The sequence below is a fragment of the Mesoplodon mirus genome, assembly GCF_964341445.2.
Source record: "Mesoplodon mirus genome assembly, chromosome: 19".
Lineage (NCBI taxonomy): Eukaryota > Metazoa > Chordata > Mammalia > Artiodactyla > Ziphiidae > Mesoplodon > Mesoplodon mirus.
The window spans coordinates 9,867,733-9,886,662 of NC_138995.1; the positions used below are offsets into that span (position 1 = coordinate 9,867,733).

Consider the following 18,930-nt stretch of genomic DNA (forward strand, 5'->3'; position numbering starts at 1 on the left):
GCCCATCACCCCACGGATCAGGCTGCTGTGTGGATCTGGGTTTACGGTCACTAGAGAAACACCGCCTGCTGCAGGGTTACCTTGCAGGGAAGTGCGCAGCCTGACGTTATGAGAATTCTGTGTCACCTCCATACTCGGGGTCCCTGTGTTTAACTCTCTGCGCATCCCGTGAGCCTGGAGTCCCGGGAGTTGCTGGTTTGCAGCTGAGCAAGTTAAGGCACCAACCATGCTTGATTAATTCCCAGAGAGGGGAGGGAGCCAGCGTGGGTATCTGGTCCCTCACTGCAAGAAAATAACTTGGGATTTACATAAAGAGAAACAACTAGGTATTTCTCTATGTCTTGAAGTATCAATACTTTCTTAAATGCCACTTTCTTTAACTTCCCCTACTGTGTCTGTCAATAAAATATGTGTATGGGGCAGGCAGACGTCTGGAATGATAGGAAATCTGCCTATGGGATGCCTATACCACCCTACCTGCAACACATTACCCCCCCCACCCCCACCCCGAGCTTCAGTACCAACCCTGACAGAGGTTCCAGAGTTGTGTACTTTGTCCTGGATGGACAGAAATTGCTGAAACTGACAGGTAAAACTTTCAAAAAGAAAACGGCTTCTAGAACTGAACAATGAAGATCTCTTGGGTATCAGAGCAACACCCAAGTTCCTATGTGGCTAAACTTTGGGTAATTTATTAACAGAAAAAGGCAAAATGAGAGCGAGCTGATCAAAGGTGGCTCTGAGATGGTCCAAAATCAGTTTAGAGGAGCTCTGTCACGCACCAATGGCTTTGGGAGAGAATGACTCATCATTCCATTATACACAACTTCTTGAGTTTCTAAAACTGAGTCTGGCCATGTTTCATCTGTAACATCAAGCAGGCCTTCAGGCTGAGTGAGAATGTAAACAAGCTACTGATATGACTGTAAAATACTTAACTGCATTTAAACGAGAAGAATATCTAGACAAGCATCAGCAGCCTTTAATAATGGCACATGCAAGTGCAGAAAGTAAAATCTGCCCCATAAAAAGCCACCGGAGATGGCTCAGGATGCCTCAGTTCACCCCAGCACACAAGCTGCTGGCGGATCAGTTCTTCCAAGGTCACCCGCTGGCCTCCATTTAAAAATACTATAATCTGTTCGTTTACTAATATTATCCCTGCAGGTTATAATTAACAGGGGCAACTAACCTGGGAAAACTTCAAGTAGTCATGTAAGTGAAGTAAATTAAATACCGAGGTGACAAGGGGAACGGAAACTGTTGGAAATGAAGGTTTTTCTAATCCGCTCAAGGCCCAGTAAGGACGTACTAATCATTCCATCGCTCTTTTCCCCCACGTTCTACAAGCTATTTCCACCCCAGCCCACACACGGGCGAAAGAGAACGCCACCTATTGGCATCCGCCGGTACTCACGTGAGCTTATATATGTATTTCTGTGTGTATATACATACATAAACACACATACAGTTTTAATATCAGACTGTCTTTCTTACTACTAATGCTAAAAATTAGTTGATTTATATTCTGTTTATTTTTTTAAGTGCTGCATAATGATATAATTTAAAATGACCACATATGCTCTAGATGTGGGATAAGAAAATAAGTAAACGTTTAAGTCAAATAATGCTATACCAATGAAACAAAACAACTGATTGGCAGGGAATGGGAGAGGGTGGAATAAATACTGTAATGGAATCTGTAGACCACGGTGGACCAGATCAAGCTGCACACAGTTCATCTCTGGGGGATTCCTCACTTTCCTCATCGAGAAACAAGGGACAGTCAGGAAAGTTCCCGAGTCCAGTGAAAGCTGCTCAGTTCACGTTTTGTTTATATGTCCCCCTCTGTGCTTCCCGTGAATGCTGTCAAAGCAGAGACTCTCATAAGAAGGGCTATTAAGATTTCCCAAAAGAAAGCTTAGTGTTTAGGGAATAAAAATTTGTGATTTTTTTAAAAAGTCAAGAAAAAGAGTTTTTGTATTTCCATCCACTAACTTTAGTGGAATTCACCTTCACTCGATGAGAACAAACATGTGAGTCACAAAGCAACACTTACATAGTAAAGCTCTGTATCCCAAGACCTGTAATTACTCATTACCTTGAAAGGACCAAGAGAACAAGCAGCAGAGCTGGGCCAAATGAAAAAGCTTTGCATCGTTTTATTCAAGGTGGGGGAAATGGTATACTTGCAGAAGAACTTATGCTGCAAAAAAGCGGGATAATCCTGCTTCAGAAGAGCCATGATCTGAGACCTGAGGAAGGGCCTGGAAAGGCCTTTAATGAGGCCCACAGTAACAAAACGAACAAAAAGGGGACAGACACACACAGTCAGAACATTACCAGTCGGTGTGAACATACGCCAATTCTGCTAAGCACAGAGCAGAGTAAAATCATAGGATGGGCACACATCATATGGCATTTCAACATCAGAAACACCAACCTTCCAGGGGCATCATTTCAGACAGCGCTTGCAGAAATGCTGCCAGCCCACGAGAGGATGTGCATCTTTGCTGTTCACAATGCAAACAGCTCTTTACAAGGATGATCAGTCAGTGCTATGGCTGCTGACTCAATAGTTCCGTCATCAGATGGCATTGCAAACTGCATTACATATTTTAAACCATGTTAACATGGTTTGTTAATGTCGGTACTCACTAAAAGGCCACAGCTATTTAAATCATGAATAGGCGTGGTAATTTTTATACAAAGTATGGGGAAGTGACACACGTGGATATTCTAAATATTCTTTTCCTAAAATCTGTCTTACATCATTTGTTAATTGTCATCACCAAAAAGACAGAGCTAGATGTTTCCAAGGACCGCAGGCTCACTATTCTACTGATTATTTATTGAAATAAACAACGGACCTATTTGAAGGAAAAATATTTTATGTCAAAATATGGTCCCATATTGACTTCCCTGGTGGCACAGTGGTTAAGAATTCGCCTGCCAATGCAGGGGACATGGGTTCGATCCCTGGTCCAGGAAGATCCAGGCCGCAGAGCAATGAAGCCCGTGCGCCACAACTACTGAGCCTGTGCTCTAGAGCCCGCGAACCACGACGACTGAGCCAGCATGCCACAACTACCAAAAGCCCGCACGCCTAGAGCCTGTGCTCTGCAACAAAGACAAGTCACAGCAATGAGAAGCCCACGCACTGCAATGAAGAGTGGCCCCTGCTCACCGCAACTAGAGAAAGCCCGTGCGCAGCAATGAAGACCCAATGCAGCCAAAAATAAATACATAAATAAAATCAAGAAAAAAAAATATATATGTATATAGTCCCATACTACCTCTATCAGATATCCTCAAGCAAGAATTTAATACAACTGCTTTAAAAAAGACAAGAAAGGATAATGTTTTGTTACGCCTCAAATAAAACTTAACTATCAGATAGTTTACTGTCCTTGTTTGTTTATGCATGCACACATACATGGGCATTTCAACAAATTCATACACAGACGTGTGTATCCCATAGGTAGTCTTGCCCATTTATCTCCCATATTCAGTTACCACATCAAAAGTCGTGTATCATAATCATAATCATCATCATCATCATCTTACCACCAACACCCATCAGTTTTAATATGAGATCGTGCAATCCCAAATCCATAGCCTGGACCACACTCAAGCCTTTGCTGTTAACACTGATCCTACCTTGATTTAAAATTTGAAACTTTGTTCATCATAATTTTTTTGCATTGATTTTGATTTTTTGGCAACACTGCACTAAAATGTTGCTTATCTTGATTATTGAGGTTTTTTTTTTAGCACCCCCTTAAATTCTGTCGCTAGCCCTAGACTCAGCCCTACTGTTGCTGCAGTCTTTTCTCCTTTTTGTGTTTACATGCTTGGTAAAGATGTCCATTCTACAACTTCATCTGATGACTCTCATGTCTGCCCCCAAGGCAGAAAAGCACTGTGTGTCCAGTGGTGCCCACCTCCTTTCACCCTAATGTTCTTTACATCTCCAGCCCTTTGAACATAAGCACCCAGAGGCCAAGGAAAATGACTTGCTCTCTTTCGAATTTTCTACCCCTTAAGTCAACACACACAGTACTCAATGAACGTTTATCAGATGACACCAGACCAAACTATTTTAGAGCAGAAATTTTCAGAGGGGAGATTTTGATAGAGTGCATGCTGAAACCAATAGTGGCTGGTAAAAATGGGTCACAATGAGCGCTTTAAAAAATGAAATACAACCAAAAGAACAGCAGAGGACACTGCCCATAGCTGGAGTACTATTTTGTAAAATTTCTGTTTCAGATACAGGCATATTATACACAGACAGACTTACAATGGATATGCGTAAGTGTGCATGTACTGGTTTGCAACATAAAAAACCTGGGGAGTAACCCAAAAAAGTGTTTGAAAGACACTGTTCTGAAACAGCAATAGGATCCCCTGATCTGTCGTCATCTGCCACTCGCCCTGCCATGACACAGAAAAGGCAAGAGTCCCAAAGTCATCCAAGTCTTCAGAAGTTTGAGAAAGAATCATATTATCAACACGTTCAGAGACCAGTCCTGAATAACTGAGAAACCCTACAGTGGACTCCACTGGAGTGGAATTGCTGCAGAATTTCTTAGGCATTAGCTAAGAAATGAATACTGGCCTTTTATCAGATGAATAACATTTTTCTGGTTGAAAGAACCATTATAAATATATATGAAAAAAATAGGTCCTGGTGAAAAGGATTTCATGAAAATAAAATTATTTTTAAAACCAACCGCTTAACGATCATTGTACTGTTTAAAAACTCCATCAAGGTATTTAACTGACTTAATGGAATTCACCTTGTATTGGACCCCCATGAAAAAAAATTTATCAGTGTTGATATAGTTCTGATTAAAATGTTTTATTCATCAACAAAGAATTTTTTAAAAGCCTCAGGATCAAACTAGTAGGCTGAAATTGCTGGCTTTAGCTTCCTCTCCCCACTAACAGATTGTCTAAGTGTACATGCCGATCTGCATGATATAACAAACAAGCCCACTTATTGAGTCTTTACTGTCTGCTAGCACCCACGTGCATTGCCATCACTAGCTCCTATTGTCTTAAGAAACCCTCTTCAGGTAACTGAATACTAAATACATAAATTCCTCACAAAGATATATTTTAAGATATAAACAGCTTACTGGAAAACAACAGTGGGCAAAGGGGAAAGAGAAAAGTCGAGAAATAAAGAAAAAGACCAAAAAAGGAATAAATAAATATTTATTAGGACCTTGGAGAACCGTGATTAGATATATACACATACACAAACACATCCATATCTGACTAAAAGCTTACCATCCGGGCAGCTGGCATATTGTTGGAAAGCAATCAATAACTAGTATTATGTAAATCATATGGGAAAAAAATGTAAAAAGAAAAAGGTGAAAACTTTCCAAAGTTCTGAAGACAGGCTGCTTTCATTTTACTTTTTTCAAAGGGTGTTGAAAAATCTCTTTCCTTGAGCATAGACAATACAGACATATGTCCAAAAGTACAGACCAAGATAGAGTTGCTTTTGGTCTGGTGTTATTAAGAGATTCAATGGAATATGCCTCTGCTTTGAAATAAATCACTTTATTAATTCCTATCTGACCTGCTCCAAAGAACGGATTTAAGGTGACGTGGGGAAAGAACAAGCACAGAAGAAGGTGAACAAAATGTATCAGAGTCATTAAAGACCAGAGGAAGTTGATATGCCACCATCAGTATTAATATGGTTTGATAAAGCACAGAATTGGACTAGGAGCTCCAACAATACACGATGTTATAATTGCATTATCAAGAGGAAGGCATTATGGTAGCTCCGGGGTCTTGCTTGGAGTTCAGACTTAAAGGGCATTTCTCATGAGCAGGAGCTTGATATGTTTTAAGGCCGAATGAGAGAAAAGATCTTTGACCACAGCTTCCTATGTGTCCTTGGAAATCATTAAATTTCAGGAAAGTTCACATTAACCGGAAAGATACAAAGAAAACTAGACTGTGCCCTCGGGTTGAGCTGTGCCTTAATCCTCCAACGATCTTTTAAAGATGTGGGAACTATGTCCCCCTTTTACAGAGAAAAAGAGAACCCAAGGCCCAGAGAGGTAGTGTGACTTGCCTGTGATGACGAGGGTCACCAGGAGAAAGGGCTGGGATTCGGAGCCTAGTTTCTTCGACTTGGAAGCCCACGCATGGCCTTTCTGCTACAAGGCAAGGCATTCTTGTTTCACAAAACAGGTCAACATGCTCTTCTCAGCTCTACCCACCTTGTTCTGTTGGGAGCGGGCTGTGGGAACGGAACGAGTGGGCCGTGTCATGTGTTGACACGTGAGAGGTACTCAGAACAGGGCTCTCGGCACAGGTGAGGCCTGCTCGATGTGACCTGCTGCTGCTGCTGTTCTCAGCTGCCCTGGTCCCCGAGGCCTACAGAACATACACTTATTCAGGGAAAACTCACAGTCAATCCCCCATCCTGCACAGAATACAGGTCAAATCTGCACATCACAGCCCAACATGGAGGCATGCCAGGTAGACTTGGCGAAGATAAGCTAAATTTTTAATTTTGTTTTTGATTTTGGCTTTGGCTGGAAAAGACCTTCGCTCTGGGTTCAAATACAAAGACGACAGAGACGAAGCGACATTGGAAGATGTTATACACGAGCTTGAGTTTAAGCGGAAAGCAAATCGCAGCAGAGAAAAGACCGTTCCAGGTTCGGGATAAAGAAATCTTGTGTGTTCCCCTACTTTTCATCCACAAGAAATATGCCAGCTCATTTCTAATGATTGTAACAGAGGGAATAAAAAGAGAGGAAATCTATATTATTTTCACGACTGGATATACTTCTTTGAAATAAGTCGCTTTTTTTTTTTTTTTTAACTTCTAAACCTCTTCTTAATGCCTTCTTTATAGGAAATGCGCCCAGGGTTAATGCTGAGATTTCAGCCATTCTACCCATTACTTAGTCTTTGATGGTTCTAAAGAGTCAACAAAGAGACAAAGGGCACGTAGCACACACCCAAGCCAGCCAGGGAAGTTATGTTCTAAGAAGGAAAAACAGACTGATTGCATTCACCTGCCTAGGAATATTAAACTATCCCCCCAAATTCTAAAGTTCCCAGATTTTACAGGTTTTTTTTTTTTTTTCCTTCTGAAGAGTGAGAATACTAAGAAAACATTAGGAAGGTCTCAGTAGTTGATATACAGTATTTTTTTTGGATCTAGCAAATAGACTTTTTATAACTTTGCTGTGAAAGGAGGGCCTCTCTGGCTCAGATTACTTGGACACTCGTACTGTTTATTCTCCCCTTTTTTGAGCAGTCAGAAGAGATTTCTCTCAGTACTTCAAATAAATAAGATATCCAGCTGAACAAACACCATGCACTCCTGTGGATTACTCTGGCTTCATAAAGAATATTTCACTTTCTTTTTTTCAAACATGTAAATGATTAAAGAGACCCCATCATATGAAACCCAAGGAAAAAATGTATCAAGTGATGTAGATTCTATACATGGTGGTAGATGGAGAAGCAAAAAGCCCCAGCTGGGGAAAAGGGCATGATCTTTCACAGGGGAAATTAGAATATTACTAAATAAGATATTTCACATATTGTACATCTTAACAGGAGTGGCTTTGTAACATGAAAACCAAACTGCAGTGTTCAAAATCAATCTCTTTTTTCTGGAAACAGCAAAATACTAGTTCTTTTTCTTTCTTTCTTAGATTCCTACTTAAAAACAGATCCCAAAACTACAACAACGACAAAAATTCTGAAGACTATACAGAGTCTGGAATAAGAATAATATTCCACGTGGGCTTTGAAATGATTGGTGAGCCTTATCTACCTTTATGGCTTAAAAAAAAAAAAAAAAGTCCTGGATCTCCGGACAATTTTTGAAACTCAAAATTCGGCAATAGGTGTTTCTTTAGAGAGAAAATTTGGGCCACTGATGAACATGGCCCCCTCTCAAACAGCATGAAAACAAATACTTGACTTTAGGAAACACAATCCATACGTTTCTCTCTTCTTTTCATGAGACAAAAATGCATAAACAGCCATGTATTTTTTTTTAAATGGTTGCATCTGGTACCTCTCAGCCCAGAAAGAGGAAAGACAAGAATGCAGAAAGGATGAAACAGGAGAACAGCAAGGCAAAGACACAGGCATCAATAACGAATGCTATGGCTCAAGGCCAAGAACTAGCAAGACCTATAAGTAAATCTGCCACCAGATAGCTTACCAAAAGGCGTGCGCACACACGCACACACACACACACACAAAAGACTAAATAAAAGTGAATTTGAAAAGTGTGGTAGGCAGCCTCTAAGCCACTATGCTCCCATGTTTCCTGGTATTGACACCACTGTGAGATCCCCTCCGTGTGCATGCGGATCACACCCACTGATCTCCTTCTACCAAACAGAATGGACGAAAGTTATGAGAGACCCCTTCTGGGGTTTGGTTACACAGGGCTGTGACTCCAAAGAACCGAGAGAGAGGCCCACGGCGAAAAGGCAGAGAGGAACCAAAGTCCTCAGTATTCTAGGCCATAAAGAACTGAACCCTGCCAACAGGCCCACAAGCTTGGAAGTGGGCCCCTTCCCAGCTGAGCCTTGAAACGGCGACAGCTGGGCTGACACCTTGACTGCAACTCGCAAGTTGACCCTAAAGCAGAGAGGCTGGGTTCCAGACCCACAGACAACTGGGAGATAAGCAGATGGGGTGTCATAAAAGGGCACAGGCTGAAATAGGTGCTTATGAGGAAAAACACTCCGATGTGTTAGATCAGCGTCCGCCCTGATTCGACCTACCACTGCTTCGCTTTCCTTCTCCCGACTCTGGCGAGGCTGGATAGGTCTGCGTTTCACAAATGGTATCCCCGCATGCTCACAAATCAACTGCGATGCAGTAAGAGCTGATGAAAGTTTGGAACCTGGGGTCTGAAAGACGCACAGAAGAATTCTGGAGCTGAAACAGTACCTTTGGAATCTTCTAGGCTGGTCATTCCCAAGGGTAAGGCCAACATTTTCGATAATGAGAACAATGGCCAAAGGAGCAATGAAATGGTTTTCCGTGAAGTCGAATGTACTCAATGGAAAGGGCTGCTTTCTGTCCCACAATCACCTCCTGCCTACAGTTTTGGGCATTTAAATGTCTATTCTTTCATAAAATTATGGTGACAGGCTATGGTGGTGGATTTGTCTTTCATCCAGAGTTTTCAGAATAAAGCATATGAGCCTGCATTAGTCTCCTTTTTGAAAAATTTCCTTTCAAATTACACTGTAAAATCCAAAACCCATGGGACAACTAATCTTGGTTAAATGACTCATTTTACAGATAAGAATATGGAGGCCCAGCAAGGGGACATGACTTGCTCAGAGACACACAATTGCAAACTCTAAAACTACATTCAAAAAGAGAAGATACAAAGACATAAACCCACGGGCGTGGAGCCTGGCACTTAGTAGGTCCTCAGGGAAGATGAGAATACATCTTCCACTGATGTTCAACGGATTCGTTCCTCTCAGTGTTGTAAGAAGGGGAGAGTGTGGATTTCAGCTTCTGAACAATTCGGAACCCCAGATTCTAGTTCTCCTTATTGCTGCTGGAAAAACACTACCTTCCACCTCACGAGGAAAAATCAACAGGTCCGGTGAGTTATAAGAAAATCAATGTTCACAGAAGAAACGTTTCAGAAACATCATCGCAGGGCAACACCCACTCCTGGCATCTGTTTAACCGTGCTGGCCTCCGATATCGAAACCGTGCGACAGCCAAAAATCATTGGAAAGAAGTATGAAATTGGAGAAAAGGAAACTGGAGGGGGAGGATCAAAGAAGGCTCCACTAACTTAAAAGTAATAAAAGAGCCGGGAAGAGAGTTAAAAAGAGGCAAGGCTTTACCCAAGAGCCAGCGGGGACGCAGAAGAAAAGGAAACGAGGAAGATAAAACTAGGGGAATTTCAAATCCTGGTTAAGTGTTCATTAAAAAATTGGTCACACGTATTAAGGCCAGAGAGTCATTTCTTTCCCCCTCTCAGGCACTCATTCGGGAACAAAGGCCTAACCAGACTTAAAACACAGAAAGGCCAGGCAGAGAAAAACACAGCCGTGAAGAGCCCTGGCCTCACAAAGCCAAGCTTACTTTCCTCCTCTTTGTTTCCAACAAGAAAGGGGGACTCTTTCCTCAAAGCTAAGGGGTACTTAAACAGGCCGCCAGGAGGGCTTCCATTATGCCCTGTGGGTCCAGGCCTGGTTACCATGTTGTATGTTGTCCAGCTCTTACTCGGGGTTGTATATGGTTTTTTTTTATGCCTAATATTCACAGGGAAAATTAGACCTTCTGTGACAGACACGGGGCCGTCATTAGGGGAATGGGCATTTCCAAGCAATGGGAAGCCACAAAACCCTTTCCTTGTTTGAAAAAATAATGATGATGATGATAAAAAATGTTTACTGCGTATCTAGCCTGACTGCTACACACTCATGACCTTCTACTCCCAACGCAAGGCAACGACAGCAATACCCGTGAACGTTTACTGAACATCTAGCGCATTCTGGATGCTACACAGTCACGATCCCGTTCAAGTCTCAACACGAGCCCATACACACGGATGTTAACCAGGGTTTGAAATGTGCCCGAGAGTTAGCGTGGGATGGAGCTGGGGTTGCATCTGAGAGCTGCCCGGCTCTGAAGTGTTGCTTGCCCACGCCTTGCTGTTCTCCTTCCGCATCTTCCCTCCATACTCACACCACTGGGTGGATCCCTCGTGTCTCTCCTGACCAGGGGTTCAGGGGTGGGGGGCTGGGTTCTGACCCCATGGACCAGCTGGGTGACTCTGGGGGCAGGGGATCCCCCAGCCTCATCCGTTTCTGTACTTACACATTCGGAACTGCAATCCCCTGCCCACCTCAGAGAGACTCATGAAAAAGAATGGATTCAAGGTTGTCATTCATTAAGCACCTAATTGTCTTCCGTTTATTTATTTACAAGTATTTACTGAGCGTGTACCTTAGGGACCAGGGATACAGCAGTGTGAAGGCAAAAACAGCACTTTCAAGACGGACACTAAACACAAAACTACAGGAGTTGTTTCTCTAAATTGCATTTCTGTTAAACGTTACGAAGGACACATTCTGGGGTCCTTCATTCATTCCCCTGGCACATACAGATGGAGCGTTATGACACATCAGACAGTATCACATGATAAGCACTCTTACGAGACCACAAAATGGAGGGTCCTGACCAAATCTTGATCTAAGGAGGTTTCCTTGAAGCATGATGTTTGCGTTGAGTTTTGAAGGATAAGCAGAAAGTAACTAAGCATGGAGGGAAAGGTGTGGTCTAGACTGAAGAGCAGTGCACTTCAGCAACCTGGAGAAGGAAGGAGAATGGCGTCCGAAGTGGCTTGAGGTAAAGCTGGGTGAGTGGAAGGGGACCAGCTAAGGCCAGGTGCCTCCCATTTAATTCTTACTTGCTTTCACAATGACCCTATAACATAGACAGCATTCCCATTAGACAGATGAGCAAGCTTTATGGACACCTGTTCAACAGGGCCTGCTCAAAAGCCATTATCCTACCCTTTTTCCTTGCCATCAGAACTTGCCTCCCACCCCAGAAACACAAAATGCCAAAATGCACTCTTCCAGCCCCCCTTGTACCCAGGATCTGGACGGGTGGCTCAATCCTGGCCAGTGGGAGCTGAGACGTCTACGAGGGAGGACAGTTTTGAGACAGAATGTTCTCCTCCTTGATAAAGGAGGAAGGCATGCAAAGAGGGGCCTCATCCCTCCCACCCTTACTTCAGACTTTATCACACAGGATGCAATGGTTGGTGTTGCTGCAGCCATCTTATCATCATGAGGAAAAAGCCAAGACAATCACAGAGGAGCTGCCTGAATATTAGCTAAAGAAGCCCCTGGCTGCCTAGGGACTTCTGGATATATGAGAAAAACAAACCTCTGATACGCCAACCACTTTTAACTGGGTGTTGAGTCACAATCCAAAACATCTAAACTGATGGTAGAAAATGAGCCTGAAAGAGGGTGAATCATTTCAAAATTACACAACTAAAAAAAGAGGGGAAACCTGAATTTTGAACACATGCCTAATGATTCTAAATCCTATGCTCTTTTTCATTCGACCATATCCCTTAGACTTCAAATTGGGCAAACACTGTAAACCTTAAAGCTCCGGACAGAATTGAGAGATGATGAATAAAACCAATACTAATGATAATCCTGGAAAGTAACAAGAATGTTTGAGGCTGCGGGGATGTGGCTTCGGGGACGGGAAGAACCCACCATGGAGGCGGGGTGACGGGGTTTGCAGAAAAGCCCACGTGTGGCCCAGCCACAGAGAGGTCCTAGGTGTCTGGTTTTCTACATATCTGGCCGGGCAAGGCAGCCAGAGAATTCAACCCTCACTCAGGAGACTCAAAATATTTAGATTAGTGAAGAATATGCTGAAATTTCCACTTTGAAAATTCTATGTCCTCCTCCCAACGCAGAAAAAGGCTCCCGCTTTTCTACTCCAATGTAACAGTAAATATTCAGACAGGGAGTTTTGTCCTTGATAGTATCCAGAGTGTAGTCAGCTGCGGGTATTTAATGGGGAGGGGTGGGGGGGGAGTATTTTTCTAAAATACTAATTTAAAGAACAAATCAACATCTATTATCTCCTTCATTATGTTTTAAATTGTACAACTATAAATCACCCTGCAGCGGGTTATTCAAGGGCAGAATTACCAGGCTTGGCTTTCCCGAAGGTTAGAAGAATGACACCGTGTGCTTTTTCTAGCTATAATTTATAACTTTGCAACAGAACCAGCATTGCAGGCCCATCCATTAGCAGGGTAGCTGCGCATCTGTTAAAACTCAGCACAATGACTGGCTTTGCGCGGCCCCAGGAAACGTAACCCAATCGTTTCAGAAGTTCGACAAACTTGAGCCGTTTTTTTTTTTTTTTTTAATGTAAAACGATTTGAAAACGCGGTTCCCTAAAACATCTGCTAAACTCTTGCTACCCTAACACATGATACTCTTTCTACCGTTACCTGCCATCGCAAACATCTGGTTGCACAAAACACACTAAGAGGCACGTGAGGGGGCTCAGCTTCAAATTTACATACTGATGGCAAAAGGCTGGCGTGGACCTAGGAACTTGAGCTAAGACGTTGTTTACCAGCACTGCAAGCTTATGCGGGGGAGAAAACGGGGAGAGGTTCATTTCTTGAAGGTGCTTTCAAACATTTTAAAAAGGAGACACAACCACAGGACTGGATCAATGTGGCAGGGGCGGTGGGATATTTGACAAAGAAAATGAACTTGGACAAGTAGCTGGCAGAGGGTCTGCCAGCTGATATTTCACTTTCTTGAACAAGTTGGCTAAGTTCCCTATGCATTTTAACTGCAAAATAAGGGGAGTGATTCTAACGTCAAAGTGCTGTAAGCAACAAATGAAGACATACACGCTGATACATAAAGCACCACAATGCCTGGCCTTACCTGCCAAGCTGCATCTTACTTGGGTGTATGGCAACAACAGCAAATAGCCAGACCCACCTTTAAAAATCTCACAGATCACCAGATAATACAATATGCCTGATTTTGTGAAATAAGCCCCAGAGGGTAATATGTATGTATGAATACATTACATAAACTAACATACAATATATATTAGTGCATCCATATGCAAAACGTAATTTGAGAGTATTTAAATAAAAAGCAAGCTAGAGAGATGGGAAAATAAGCATATGACACACATATGATGGATGTGACTTCATAACTAGAAAGCTTCCAGCAAAGTTTAGTTTCCTTGAAGATGTTGCACAAGGAGCTAAGGAACCCTGCATCATTTTTAAAACAATACTTAAGACAATCCTATTCCCGTTTTTATCTATTACTTTAGTTTTATTATACACTGGAGGGAAGAGGGAAAAATGCTTTTCCCTCCGAAACCCCCATATACCTGTCCTGACCTCTGTACCACAAGAGGAAGAAGTGTCAGAGACACGGCTCCACCAGTAGGGGTCACTGCGCTGAGAATTAATCCCTAAGAGTTTCTCATTAGTGATTATTATACTGCAGGCGGGCAAAATGGAAAAATTAATTAATTTCAAAGTGATAATGCATTTACAGCAACAATTAGAAATGTATAACTGTAAAAGGGCAACATTTAAAAGACAGATTACATTTAATAAAGTTGCACAAGAATATCCAATTGTAAAATTACTGATCTGCCACAATATTCCTTAAAGAGGCACTTAAAATCGCCTGACTCCACGAAGGGTGACCTAATTACTGTAATTAAAATCACCGCAGTCACAGCAAGTCACAGCAAATAAAAAAGGGACGTTTATATTAGAATACTGCTGTTTAATACTTAAGGGAGCCGGCTACAGTGGAGAAAGCAGGCAGGGCTCCCGAGCACAAGGCTGGTTGTGCCTCTTGCTTCCTTGACCTTGCGCGATGGAATGCACACTCCAGCGACCCTCAGGTCAAAAGGAAAATGCTTTGTCTGAAGTGAAAGGCAGAAAGGGCAACGATGAAGCACCAACAGAACACTAGCCACTGACAGACGGGAACCCTGAATCTATGCTCAGGTTCTCCATGAGCATTTAGGATCCAACTCCTGCACGGGGCGGGAATGGCGATGCAACCACATGGCTTAGGTCCAAAACCATGTTTGCAGTAAAATGGCAGAAGTGTGCCCTTCATCCACAAAACAATGTCTTATCGCGATGGAAGCAATGCCAAGCCCTGTATGGAAGGACAGACCATGAGGTTGGATCTGTAGTTCAGTCTGTCCTACCAGTGAAACAGTAGATCCCAGGTCTACACTGGTACAGAGTTCTGTCCCACATACAGAGTCCTACATTTTCGTCCAAGAGACGTGACTGGCCGTGAGTTTGACGAGTCCAGGGTTCCCGTTCCACCTCTTTACGAACCTCAGTCGTATCAAACTCTGGGGTCTAAGAAACCCCACCAAATACCTAAATATATAAAGATAGGACAGACCTTGGACTCCATACTGTCAATCCTCATGCCAACCTTTATCGCCATTTTGGTTACAAGGGGACAAGCTCAGAAAGGTCAAGTGTCTTGCCCAAGCTCTCCCAATTCCAAGGGTAAGAACTGGGGCTTGACCGTCAGGATCATAAGCAAGAGAGTCAGTAGGTCCACTGTCCCAGGCAGCAGCTTTCTCACATTTGCCACCACCAGGAAGCCATGTCAAATCCCTTTTCTAACACAGGCTAAGGGTTTACGTCCCCTGCCCTTTTATGGAACATTCCACCACTGCCAATACAACTTAACCAAATCTGGGGGGTCTTTTGGTGACATCTCCACTTTTCTCCAAACCTTCTCAAGGGTTATCTGCTCATTTTCCCAAACCCCCCTCTCACCCAGGGCCACAGAGACCAGGTTCTTGTTTTATATGTTGCCCAAGACTGCTCCCAGTGGGCACCTTCCCACTGGGAGCACTGGGGACCAGGTTGGGGGTGGCCGAAGCCTCTGTACACGGGCTGGTGAAGGAGGAGGAAACAGCCACTTAGGCTGGGCATCGGGCATCACTGAGACCAGATCCCGGTGTGGCGCGCATTCAGTGGGGACCTTCTCCTAACTCCCTGTGCTGCCCAGCTGTATGGTGACACTCCTGCCTCAGTTTCCAACTCCACGCTCTTGTTTTCCCGTTGGCTTGAGTCCCAACTGTAGTTACCAGCCAAATAGCAATATTCTGTGATCCCAGCACGGTTGCCCGCCTGACTTAATTCGCTGGCACTTTCAGAAATCCTCACATGTCCAAGGAGCAGACAATCCAGACTGACTCGGCGAAACACGTTTATGTGTTGTGCTCATGTTAACTATTAGACAATGATCCCCTCCCCAAGACACAAAACCATTCACTCCACCTTTTACTTTCCCAGAACTAGTCTTCTTCTTCTTCCTCCCACCTGCCCTTGTCCAGGGTTTTTAAGCCCTGTGGTCCCATCGCAGAGTAAGAGTGGCTACCATTTTCCATCAACAAGCCCTCATCCACTGGGGACCACACCCAACGGGGAGATGGTTTCACCACCCGCCATCACAGTCCTTGCAGTCACAGCCCCGCCTCAGTTCTTTCCCACCACATTCCTGTGATTAGAGAAATTCCAGAAGAAGAAAAAGCAAGACTCTGATGTCACATAAAGGAGTTCCTTGGCTCCCACCAATGATCAAACACAAGTGAGAAAATTCAAGACCCAGAGATTACAAATCACACGCGATGATGGGGCTGCTGGTCTTGAAGGTACCAGGCCAGCAGCAAATGAGAGAGGAGGCGGCTCTCTCCTCTCGCCCCTCATAAACGTGAACAACAGCCCATCCACGGTACTGTCGATGGCACTGACGCCAGTCCAGGCCCATATTCTCCCTTACCATCTCTACTGAAGGACCGAACTTAAGACAACGAGCCGAAATCACGGTCAAAGATGCCCTCGTGGAGAACCTACTGTCACGCGATCGCGAACAGCCTGCCGACGGGGAAGCTTCAGAACCCTGCGACACACACACTTTCTAGTTTTCCACCCGCCTTGGCCTTGGAGAACTGCTCTCCAGAGACCGACCCTCCCACTTCTTCTGTTCTTTAAGTATTCACCTCTTGGATTAAGTCTATTTGCTTTGCATAAGAACCACCTGGTTGATTAAAACTAAAAAAGCACTTACTTTCTCCTATGCAGGTCAAAAGATTTTCCTTGCAGTTTTAAAAGCCATCCACAAACATGAAGCTCAAGGATGGTGGGTGGGAAGCGCTGCAGGAGAAGGCAGCAGACTGTATTCAGAGGCTATGGGATCATTTGCCCAGAACACTGGAGGTTAATGACTTGACTTATGTTACTCCTAAAAGCCAAGGCGTTTCTGAGGATTACATGGTAGGTTTGGTTAACTGGGACACTGGTGTCCACTAAACAGGAAAACATTTTTTTAAAGGCCTGTGTTTAAGAGAAGTACCATAACAAATATGTGTAAAAATGCGCATCCTTCATTCAAATGACTTCCTCCTCAAACTGCTTTCAGGGAAGAAGTCTCCAGATACAGTTGTTATAGGACCATCAAAAACAGAAAGAACTTCACACTTACCTTTGCGAACATTTCCAAATCTAACCACAGTCGTGCGATTCACCTAAAAGGACTTACCTTTGGAGAAGTAAAGAATAAAGTGCACTTGTAGCCCAACAAAGGATTCTCCAGGAGAGGTTTACACCCATTAAAAGAACAATTTAGAACAACAGATACAGATTCTCAATGGAAACAAAGGAATCACATCTGCTAATAATTCAAAAGGCACGAATCCATGTTATTCACCTACTAACACAAAGCACAGTTCTGAAGGACTGTGCTTACTGAAAAAAAAAACAAATCACATCGAAAGCAAACAAATCATCTCCATGAAGATATTCAGCCACATATTAACACAATACTGAAAGCGCACGTCTTCTCTCTGGCCCTCCAAGCCACCTCTAGGGAAACAGATGCAATCTAAAGTCCACTGAAATGTGTCCAAGAGCCCTAATAGTCCTGAAGCTGTGAGGATCAAGACCAGACTCATCCTCACAAGAGGTGAGAGGCGCAGAAAGCACGTGTGCCTGGGTTTCCCTAGGACCCATTCCGTAAAGGCGCACTGGAGGTATCTGTGGCGACGGCGGCAGTTCACTTACCATGGACTTGGTGAAGGGTCTGGCCAAGGTGAAGAGCAGCGTGTACACCCACCAGCCTCGATGCAGGGAGGAGTACATCATGTTCCCGGGGTGCACCGCGTTCGACGTGACCCCACGCGGGGACAGGCGGCGGTGGAGTTCGCTGGAGAAGAGGATGTTACAGAGTTTGGACCGGTTGTAAGCCAGCATGGCCCAGTAGTCATTTTTCGATGGAGAAAGGCGGCTAAAGTCTAGTTTTCCAGAGGAATCATTAATATCTGTAAATCTTAAACAAAAAAAACAAACAAAAAAAAAACATGATATGAAACGGCCTGTCTCTGACTTCTGATATAGCCTAGCAGTTGTGCTTTTATTAGAAATCTGAGAAAAACTATGCAGAGATGATTGAAAACTCAATTGGGCAAACATTGAAACAAATTCTCCTTAAAAATAGACAATGGTGATTTCACAATATAAACCAACGGGGTCCAAAGGCACACTTAATAAAGGCCCAAACTCATAAATGGAGCGGTCTTCACTTGCTGAAGTCCCACTCCACCACCCCTGCCTCTAACATATATTTTTCAAAACCTTCAACAGGAAGTTCAAGGATAATTAAATTAAATGGAAAAACATCTTAAATAAAGGGCTGCTGCTTTTGGAAGCAGAGAGATATCACATTCCTAACCTTTGACAGGGCTTTCCTGGGTTATTTTAGCCAGTGCTTGCGTCCTGTATTGTTTTCATTTGAGCATCCAAGTAAATATAGATGAGCCTTGCTGCCTCTAAGACTCTTTTGCAGATTAAAAATTAATGATTATAAAGGGGTTATAACCTTGGTGAGGTGCCATCAATAGTCTTATACGTTTAAAAGATAAATGTAAACAAAGCCAAAATAAGTTCTGGCAGAGTCTAATGTTTTTAAGTATATCCATGCCATGGATACACACAAATCAAAGTAAGTAGTTGATGTTTTATAATTGGGTCTGAAGGAGTCGTTAAACACCAGCTGTTTGTTTCTTTCCTTTCTTTCTCCTTTTTTTTTTTTTAAATAACAACAAAGTAGTGACTTCCCTAACAAGCAAAAAAATAAAAGATCATAACAGAAGGAATTTTCTAGACGACAGTCTCATCTTCATTAAGGACCCCTTGGAGTTTGCTTCATTAACTCTGGGCATTTGCCCCGAGTAATAAGGGAGCATAACAAGGGCACTGGAGACAACCACTGTGGAAAAGGAAAGCAAAAGGTAAAACGAAAATGATGGAATAATCTGGTT

The 18,930-nt window shown here is 43.3% G+C and overlaps 1 protein-coding gene across 2 annotated transcripts in view; it reads right to left on the bottom strand.

Moving 5' to 3' along the window:
- WWOX (WW domain containing oxidoreductase) overlaps positions 1–18,930 on the bottom strand; it is a 984,723-nt gene that overhangs the window by 675,863 nt on the left and 289,930 nt on the right. The window contains exon 8 of one of the 2 annotated variants that reach the window (XM_082607915.1): positions 17,675–17,939. In XM_082607915.1, the coding sequence (XP_082464041.1) occupies positions 17,675–17,939 (265 nt within the window). Of the gene's footprint in view, positions 1–544; positions 17,940–18,930 lie in introns of those variants that run through there. The other variant, XM_082607914.1, reaches the window with a different exon arrangement.